The following is a 10,631-nucleotide window of genomic DNA, read 5'->3' on the forward strand; positions in this document are numbered from 1 at the left end:
GCTAGTTCTGATACTGGATGGGCAAATTAGGTGCAAGAGATATGGGGTGAGCCAGCTTGAAATTTGAAGTGAAAGTTATCCAGTGACAACAGAGCTGTCAAAGTAATCCTAAGAAAAAATACAAAAAATATAGTAAATTAGGAAAATCTGTCACTGGATCAAGTTTATAGTTGTAATGAGACAGGACTCCAACTAAAGCACTAGCAGCCAGAAATGAAGCTTCCTCTCCAGATTATAAGAAATCAAAACATAGAGTAATGATCCTAGCTTGCAGCAAATTGGCCACCTTTGTTAAACCAAGATCATTCAAAAATATACAAATGTCAGCCTTACTAGTTCTCTCTCTCTCTCTCTCTCTCTCTCTCTCTCTCTCTCTCTCTCTCTCTCTCTCCCTGTCCCCACCCCCACCCCCTTCCATACATCTGTACTGGAAACAAAACTGAATACTTAACAAGCAAAAAATTATCATTCAAGACAATCCTTACTTTAGACAACCCAGGATGTAACCCAACAAAGTGAGTCATAGTGATGGAACAGTGGCATTAGAATTAGCACTGTGCTGTGTGGAGCAGCAAAATCTGGTGACACCGGATGATGTTATTCTTTTACGAAGATGGCAGGACTACACTACTAACAACAGACGTTAGAACATAATTTCTAAAACAAACTTTAAGTAATACAATAACTAATAAAATACTTTTGTTAATTGTAATAATACAGTGAACATCAAATTTTAACTCTGTTGTTGTTGTTGTTGTGGTCTTCAGTCCTGAGACTGGTTTGATGCAGCTCTCCATGCTACTCTATCCTGTGCAAGCTTCTTCATCTCCCAGTACCTACTGCAACCTACATCCTTCTGAATCTGCTTAGTGTATTGATCTCTTGGTCTCCCTCTACGATTTTTACCCTCCACGCTGCCCTCCAATGCTAAATTTGTGAGCCCTTGATGCCTCAAAACATGTCCTACCAACCGATCCCTTCTTCTAGTCAAGTTGTGCCACAAACTTCTCTTCTCCCCAATCCTATTCAATACCTCCTCATTAGTTACGTGATCTACCCACCTTATCTTCAGCATTCTTCTGTAGCACCACATTTCGAAAGCTTCTATTCTCTTCTTGTCCAAACTAGTTATCGTCCATGTCTCACTTCCATACATGGCTACACTCCATACAAATACTTTCAGAAACGACTTCCTGACACCTAAATCTATACTCGATGTTAACAAATTTCTCTTCTTGAGAAACGCTTTCCTTGCCATTGCCAGTCTACATTTTATATCCTCTCTACTTCGACCATCATCAGTTATTTTACTCCCTAAATAGCAAAACTCCTTTACTACTTTAAGTGTCTCATTTCCTAATGTAATTCCCTCAGCATCACCTGATTTACTCCGACTACATTCCATTATCCTCGTTTTGCTTTTGTTGATGTTCATCTTATATCCTCCTTTCAAGACACTGTCCATTCCGTTCAACTGCTCTTCCAAGTCCTTTGCTGTCTCTGACAGAATTACAATGTCATTGGCGAACCTCAAAGTTTTTATTTCTTCTCCATGGATTTTAATTCCTACTCCGAATTTTTCTTTTGTTTCCTTTACTGCTTGCTCAATATACAGATTGAATAACATCGGGGATAGGCTACAACCCTGTCTCTCTCCCTTCCCCACCACTGCTTCCCTTTCATACCCCTCGACTCTTATGAGTGCCATCTGGTTTCTGAACAAATTGTAAATAGCCTTTCACTCCCTGTAATTTACACCTGCCATCTTCAGAATTTGAAAGAGAGTATTCCAGTCAACATTGTCAAAAGCTTTCTCTAAGTCTACAAATGCTAGAAACGTAGGTTTGCCTTTCCTTAATCTATTTTCTAAGATAAGTTGTAGGGCCAGTATTGCCTCACGTGTTCTAACATTTCTACGGAATCCAAACTGATCTTCCCCGAGGTCGGCTTCTACCAGTTTTTCCATTCGTCTGTAAAGAATTCGCGTTAGTATTTTGCAGCTGTGACTTATTAAACTGATAGTTCGGTAATTTTCACATCTGTCAACACCTGCTTTCTTTGGGATTGGAATTATTATATTCTTCTTGAAGTCTGAGGGTATTTCGCCTGTCTCATACATCGTGCTCACCAGATGGTAGAGTTTTGTCATGACTGGCTCTCCCGAGGCCATCAGTAGTTCTAGTGGAATGTTGTCTACTCCCGGGGCCTTGTTTCGATTCAGGTCTTTCAGTGCTCTGTCAAACTCTTCACGCAGTATTTTATCTCCCATTTCATCTTCATCTACATCCTCTTCCATTTCCATAATATTGTCCTCAAGTACATCTCCCTTGTATAAACCCTCTATATACTCCTTCCACCTTTCTGCCTTCCCTTCTTTGGTTAGAACTGGGTTTCCATCTGAGCTCTTGATATTCATGCAAGTGGTTCTCTTTTCTCCAAAGGTCTCTTTAATTTTCCTGTAGGCAGTATCTATCTTACCCCTAGTGAGACAAGCCTCTACATCCTTACATTTGTCCTCTAGCCATCCCTGCTTAGCCATTTTGCACTTCCTGTCGATTTCATTTTTGAGACGTTTGTATTCCTTTTTGCCTGCTTCATTTACTGCATTTTTATATTTTCTCCTTTCATCAATTAAATTCAATATTTCTTCTGTTACCCAAGGATTTCTATTAGCCCTCGTCTTTTTACCTACTTGATCGTCTGCTGCCTTCACCACTTCATCCCTCAGAGCTACCCATTCTTCTTCTACTGTATTTCTTTCCCCCATTCCTGTCAATTGTTCCCTTATGCTCTCCCTGAAACTCTCTACAACCTCTGGTTCTTTCAGTTTATCCAGGTCCCATCTCCTTAAATTCCCACCTTTTTGCAGTTTCTTCAGTTTCAATCTGCAGTTCATAACCAATAGATTGTGGTCAGAATCCACATCTGCCCCAGGAAATGTCTTACAATTTAAAACCTGGTTCCTAAATCTCTGTCTTACCATTATATAATCTATCTGAAACCTGTCAGTATCTCCTGGCTTCTTCCATGTATACAGCCTCCTTTCATGATTCTTGAACCATGTGTTAGCTATGATTAAGTTATGCTCTGTGCAAAATTCTACCAGGCGGCTTCGTCTTTCATTCCTTACTCCCATTCCATATTCAACTACTATGTTTCCTTCTCTCCCTTTCCCTACTGACGAATTCCAGTCACCCATGACTATTAAATTTTCGTCTCCCTTCACTACCTGAATAATTTCTTTTATCTCGTCATACATTTCATCTATTTCTTCATCATCTGCAGAGCTAGTTGGCATATAAACTTGTACTACTGTAGTAGGCATGGGCTTTGTGTCTATCTTGGCCACAATAATGCGTTCACTATGCTGTTTGTAGTAGCTAACACGCACTCCTATTTTTTTATTCATTATTAAACCTACTCCTGCATTACCCCTATTTGATTTTGTATTTATAACCCTGTAATCACCTGACCAAAAGTCTTGTTCCTCCTGCCACCGAACTTCACTAATTCCCACTATATCTAACTTTAACCTATCCATTTCCCTTTTCAAATTTTCTAACCTACCTGCCCGATTAAGTGATCTGACATTCCACGCTCCGATCCGTAGAACGCCAGTTTTCTTTCTCCTGATAACGACGTCCTCTTGTGTAGTCCCCGCCCGGAGATCCGAATGGGGGACTATTTTACCTCCGGAATATTTTACCCAAGAGGACGCCATCATCATTTAATCATACAGTAGAGCTGCATGTCCTCGGGAAAAATTACGGCTGTAGTTTCCCCTTGCTTTCAGCCGTTCGCAGTACCAGCACAGCAAGGCCGTTTTGGTTAATGTTACAAGGCCAGATCAGTCAATCATCCAGACTGTTGCCCCTGCAACTACTGAAAAGGCTGCTGCCCCTCTTCAGGAACCACATGTTTGTCTGGCCTCTCAACAGATACCCCTCCGTTGTGGTTGCCCCTACGGTACGGCCATCTGTATCGCTGAGGCACGCAAGCCTCCCCACCAACGGCAAGGTCCATGGTTCATGGGGGGATTTTAACTCTATTTCAAATAAAAGGACTCTAAAATGGTCACTCTTTGTGTAATTTGAGTTTTCCCAAATTCGAGCTCTACTTGGACCCAATTACCTAAAATTACTGAGGTTTTAATATGAGTCTAGTAATTACGTAATAATAAGGCTGCTTTTGAGATGGAAGAATAAATAACTGTCCAAACAGTATCAGAAATGGTGGTGCATTCATCTTGTGTCAAAGAAAATGCAATTAAAATTTGTGCAAGAAGCCCCGTTTTCACTGTTAAGTGAATGACAATGTCTTGAATTCTGCATCTTATGGTTCAGTGAGACAGGCTACATCAGGCTACATGAAATTTTCTGTTTCCAGGCTAAATCTGATCAGTTGTAGATATCAAACATGTTGTCACTAATTCTCCTTCAGTTGAACTAGACACCTTGTTCAGTTTAGAAAAGCAATAAGGCAAATTGCTTTTACTGACTTACTTCTGTTAACACATATAGATGTACACAATGAAGTTACTGAAAAAATGAACACAGTAAGTTACTTTTGTGCTTCCACTTGATGAATACATAAGTTAGTCACATTACACAATCATGCTTTCTTTGTTTTGGACCTCAGCAACCGTAAAATCTTGTTATAACATCATGAATGAGTTTTTTTTAAATCATGCAAAACATCTTGAAATACTGTTCCATTATCACTGATCAGGCGCGGCTCGTGGTTTCTATACTGGGGAAGGCTGCGGAATTTATCGATCGGAGCCAACATAGACCTCGGGTTACGCTACAGATTAGTCTGACATAAACAACTAAGAATTCAGGGGGAGGGGGTGAGCAGATCACTCTCTGCCCATAATTTTACGTACTGTATCTTCTATAATCAGGTATTAAATATCGTTAGAAGCTAACTTCGAGTTAAAATTGTTGGTTAGTGTTTTTATACGTCATCATTACATTTTCTGACACTTTGCAGCGAATCATATGAAAAGATGCGTTTCGGAGAGATCTTTCATCCTATGGCCGTGTTTTTACCTATTAAATTGCACACTGAATTCATATTATGATTGTTTCACACTCGCGGTATGTCGCAGATATTCACCAGCAAGTAAAACTCACTAAAATCTTGCAAAATATACTCCGAAAAAGAAACTTGCTAATATCACACGGTATCAACAAATGCAGTCAGCATCAGCAAGCAAGGAAAGTAAAGTAACGGGACAAATTTCGCGCGCTTTGTCCTCTAACCACTTATGAAACTCTCGCTAGATGGCAGTACTGGTATGTTACTGTAGTGTAGTGCACTCTGGCGGGATATTTGCAAACTTATTCTAAATGTGGATAAAATAGCCAATGGCAGAAACAAAACAACTATGTAAAATATTATCAAAACAATAATACTAAACGTCGATTAATGACGATTCGAAGCGTAGTAGAGATGTGCAGAGACAGAGATTGGATAGCGAAGTTTCGGCCACTCTACATTCCTTTATTACATAGATAGTGGAACCTGAAAAATATGTGGTGGTTGGTATGACACCCTTAGGCTGCAAGCTCTGAGCCTTCGGGTCGCCCATAAAGAGCAGTACTATGTAGAAGCCACGCCCCCAAACCGCTACTACATGCAGCTTACGGACGTTCCAAGGCGCAGCCTAAACACTACTAACTGTTCGGAAAACATCTATCGATACAAACAGTTCCAAAACCATTGACCGTCGTAATTTTAATCGGAATGGGAAATATTCAAAATTCGTCCTGATAATTTAAATTATGTAATATGTTCTTGCGAAATTTACTTTAACATATATTTTGGGGCGGCTCCGCCTCAGAGCCTTTAATTACGAGCCGCGCCTGTCACTGATTGTTATTAATCTTGTGTGGACAGTTTTTACAGTGGTATTAATATGTCTAACTTTAACTTTGAAGTTATATCCTAACAGCTGTGCCACTTATCACAAGTTTAAACAGAGAAGCTCTTCATACTGAGTGGCTTTACATTAAAGGCTGCACCAGAAGTAACATGTTTTCATTCCTCAGAAGTCAGTGTAAAACTGTATTCTCTCCTGTGCTGCATATCATTTTCTATATGCCCCTCACTCGTTCTACAAGTCATGAATGAGCAACCATGCTTGTACTTGCCAAGTCACATCCTGAACAGATTTGTGATGAGTTACAGTAACAGTATATGTTGAAAATGTAAATATTTTAAGATAGGGTAAACAAATACAAATCATACAAAAAATTATTATAGTTGCAACATTGACTCTGTGTAACTGCAGTATAACTTCCCTATTTTTTGCCCTTTTGAATGTCTTTCACTTCTCTAGAATTAGCCATTTTCCATCACCAACCAGCTGGTGTGTATCTAGCAGCCTCAAGACAGCCAGCAACTTTTTAATCTTTTGATTTATAATCTTAGTCTCCACATATCTCTTGTCTGTAAGAAGTGCATTTAATTTATTCCCATTTTATGTGAATGTCAAATTGATTATTTCTTTATGGTTCAAAAATGGCTCTGAGCACTATGGGACTCAACTGCTGTGGTCATAAGTCCCCTAGAACTTAGAACTACTTAAACCTAACTAACCTAAGGACAGCACACAACACCCAGCCATCACGAGGCAGAGAAAATCCCTGACCCCGCCGGGAATCGAACCCGGGAACCCGGGCGTGGGAAGCGAGAACGCCACCGCACGACCACGAGATGCGGGCATTTCTTTATGTATATGGCTATAGGATGACCCTGAGTATAATATGAACCCCCTATTTTGAAAAAGCTTCTTAAGAATTTTCTTATTTTCAACAAATTCAGACTAGCAAAAGTGGAATTGTCGTATTGAAATAAAATATCATACGATTTCCCAAAGAAACTTAACTGTGGCCCAGAAATTGGTATAAGTTTACTACAGGTAAACATTTGTCTGATTGTCACTGTCCATATAGCCTAGCAGAATATAAATAATGGAAGGTGTGAAGGTAACAGCTAACGTTATAGTGTAGGTGAGACATTGTGCTATTTACAAGACTGAAAATGTTGCTAAGTTTTTGAACATTGCCCTCCTTGCGAATTATGACAGAAAATATACGACTGCTACTGCTGCTGCTACCACCACCACCACCACCACCACCACCACCACCACCTCTCTCTCTCTCTCTTTCTCTCTCTCTCTCTCTCTCTCTCTCTCTCACACACACACACATTCAAGATGTAAAATGTTAATATTTTCACGTTCTCTGTGTGATATTAAATTTCATTTCAGTTATCAATAACGGACCAGATGGATGCCAGTCTGTGTATCATCTCCATATCCATGTAGTCGGTGGGCGACAGCTTGGTTGGCCACCAGGTTAACTATTGCAGTTTATTGTGCACATATTTTTGTTATAACTGTTGCTCAATTCTTTGGAACCTGTAAAAAGAGAACAATAAACAAGTTTACCATTAAAGAATAATCAGAAATGCTTTGAATGTGTGGACTATTATTTTGTTCTTTTTCCTTTGAAGGTGTTGTCATGGCAATTGTTTGAAAAATTATACTTGCTAAAAGAAGTGGATTATATGTACATAGGAGCATTATGTAAGCTGGCAAGATGGAGGTCAATTATACCAAGTCAGACAAAAAGATTTAAATATCACAAATAGTTCGTTTACTTTAGACATATTATACAGCTTTGATACTTCAGTGACTGTGCATACACACCAAGATATTAGGAAACAATCTGTCAGTTACGGTAAAAAATGTGTAAGGTGATGCTAGTAGTCTGACAGCATAAAATACAAGGGGTGTTCAATAAGTAATGCAACACATTTTTTGTTTCTTGGACAGTTTCATTTGGGGGGGGGGGGGGAGGGGGGGGCGCAGATGTTCCCACTTCATCCCCTGTAGTTTCATGAAGTTCTGATAGGTGACAATGCATACCCAGCCTGTAAAATGGTGTCTGGAACAGTGATCTGTTTCAAGCAGAGAACTATAATTGAGTTTCTTTTAGCAGAAAAAGAGAGCATTGCGAATATTTCTAGGCACTTTCAGAATGTCTACAGTGACCTGGCAGTGGACAAAAGCCTGATGAGTCATTGGGCGAGGTGTTTGTCCTCCCTCCTGGTTCAACTATCAACTCTGGAGCGTATTGTGCTACCCTCCAGAAACTTAAGAAATGACTTTAGGATGCTTGAAAAAAAAAAAATAAATAAATAATATGCAAAGGAACTTCTTCTCCCTGCCAGCGCAAGACCTCACGCAAGCCTGCACAGTTCATTGGACTGTTCTTCCTCATACACTCTACAGCTTGGATCTCACATCTTCATATTTGCAAATGTTTGGCCCCATGAAGCACTTTGCGGGAAGCAGTACATGGATTATGGGGTGGTTATTGATACAGCAAGACATTGGGTCCCATGTTGACCAGCAGAGTGGTACCATGTGGGCATACAGTAAGGTGGCGTAAGGCAGTTGCATTGAATGGAGATTATGTTGAGAAATGGGATTTTGTAGCAAAAAGAGTGGGGATTAATATGGCGTATTGGGGTTCTGAATAAAGTCAACCTGTTTTCAGGGAAGAAGTGTTGCATTTCTTGTTGAACACACCTGATATGTGTGACCTTTGGCTTCATAATTGTCAGTGGAGGAGCTGAAATATTTCAGAACTTAAGTTATAAATACTTGATTATTACTACATTAAGTGACATGCAGAACTAGATGATATTGCCTGTGATTCAAGGTCTTTGGACAAAGCTACTAAACTAGCATTAGCTTGGATGAACATAAAACAGTGGACACCAAACTTGACTATACTGTCACCACAGTAGTACTGCAACAAAATTACTGCACATAAATAAATGGTGCTACAACCATTTGCTTCATCTATATGTAGCAGACAGCTGCATGCTTAAGAGTAAGACAGTAGTTGACCTGGCAGTGGCATTGTTTAATGCAAGAAATGCGCTAAGAGGTCAATTTTCAGGTTGGAGACACCTCAAACTCATGTGGCCAGGTGATTAAATGTTTGCACCACAGTTTGTAGACTTTTATAACAATGAATTGTCCTAGGATCAGCATCCAAAAGGGTCAGTCAAAGATTGTGCCATTGACTTGAGTTTTACATTTTAATGCATGGACAATTGCCAGTTTGATCTTGATCTCTTGCCCTGAACTGCATAGAACTGATTTATGACGCTCTCAGGAAGTATGCTGCCACAATCTTCCTCTGCAGATTCCTGTTGGGCTGAAATCAACTGTGAGAAGAATGGTAGTTATTTCCTATAGATCTCATGGATGCCACTGTCATCAGCATTACCCATTACTGCTGAAGGTAATCACATGCTACATTGACATCAGTTGTAATACGAAATCAGCACATCCAACTTTTACATGTCAAGCAGTTTATAAACTCAAACAAATACTTTCTCCTGGGATTTTCTGTCATCCACAAGTTGCAAGTAACTTTTTTCATTTTGACATGTTTCATTTGACCAACATGAGCATCTTGAGAACTGTGTATACAGTGTGTTCCACCGTTATAAACTAGAATAAATTGACAGATTTACCTTACAACATGATAACTTGCATTACTAAGTTGAGGGCCACGTGTTACAAATATCGGGCTGTGTGTAGCACCACCATCATACATGAAGTGAAGTGGAGTTCTTTGACTGTGTACAGTTACCACACATGTTGTGGTGAGGTACATTCTTTTATTAATCAGCTAGACATCATTTCTTGTTGAGTGAGTCAAAAGCTCTACAGATATGCTCTTTGGTTGAAAGTACCTCACAATGCCTAATGTAAAACAGTGGAATACAAAAAACAATATCACTAAACCATAGCAAATATCCATCACGTTTCCAGGCTTTCACATATAGAAGTCCAAAAACTGTACCTGGCTACTAAAATAATTTTGAAAAGACATAGTAATATTACAAACTGAAATTATAATTGCTGTTTTTATGGGCATTAACATACAGGTGTTGTGTATATAACAGGTTATTAATGCCATTAAAAGTGACCCATATTAGCGTAGATTAAACATACAACTCGGTAATGGTGACATGATTCCTCATGTCTACAGCTATTAGAGTATAATATATAGAGATGAAGGTATTTACAAGATTTGTATTTGGTAAATTTACATATTTGTGTATGCTCATGAAGGTAACAAATTTCAAATTGCATGGAATGTTCATATTTAAACCAGACGGCAATTAGGAAGACCGTTCGTGTTAGCACTGCTGACATCATAAACACGGTAAACAGTTGCTGCTTTCATGGGCATGAACACATTTCTAAGATTCATGACTGGTTATAAGTACCTTTTAAATTAACACAAAAAAGAAATTAAAACTGATGTTTTACAGGCATTTACTTAATGTATGTTGTATTTGTAAAAGCTTATCAAAATTAATAAGAATGATCTACAAATAAGTGTATATGATTGCAGAAGTCAGAGATAGCAACATGATTTGTCTAAAAATTACAGTTCATTAAAATGGAAAAAAATTAGTAACACGTTTCCTCAGTTATGTAATGTAAGTTATCACATTGTAAGTTGAATATGTGAATTTATTTTATTTTATGGTGATTAACACATTGCATATTCACAGTTCTGAAGAGGCTTGTG

The 10,631-nt window shown here is 38.9% G+C and overlaps 1 protein-coding gene across 2 annotated transcripts in view; it reads left to right on the forward strand.

Moving 5' to 3' along the window:
* The window catches only part of LOC126202928 (uncharacterized HIT-like protein Synpcc7942_1390), a 43,409-nt gene extending 35,933 nt beyond the window's left edge, over positions 1-7,476 (forward strand). For both annotated transcript variants that reach the window (XM_049937022.1, XM_049937021.1), the window contains exon 4: positions 7,277-7,476. In XM_049937022.1, coding sequence (XP_049792979.1) covers positions 7,277-7,368 — 92 coding nt within the window. In that variant the 3' untranslated portion in view covers positions 7,369-7,476. The remainder of the gene's footprint in view (positions 1-7,276) is intronic.
* Positions 7,477-10,631: the final 3,155 nt, after the last annotated feature.

The sequence above is a fragment of the Schistocerca nitens genome, chromosome 9 (assembly GCF_023898315.1).
Source record: "Schistocerca nitens isolate TAMUIC-IGC-003100 chromosome 9, iqSchNite1.1, whole genome shotgun sequence".
Classification (NCBI taxonomy): Eukaryota; Metazoa; Arthropoda; class Insecta; order Orthoptera; family Acrididae; genus Schistocerca; species Schistocerca nitens.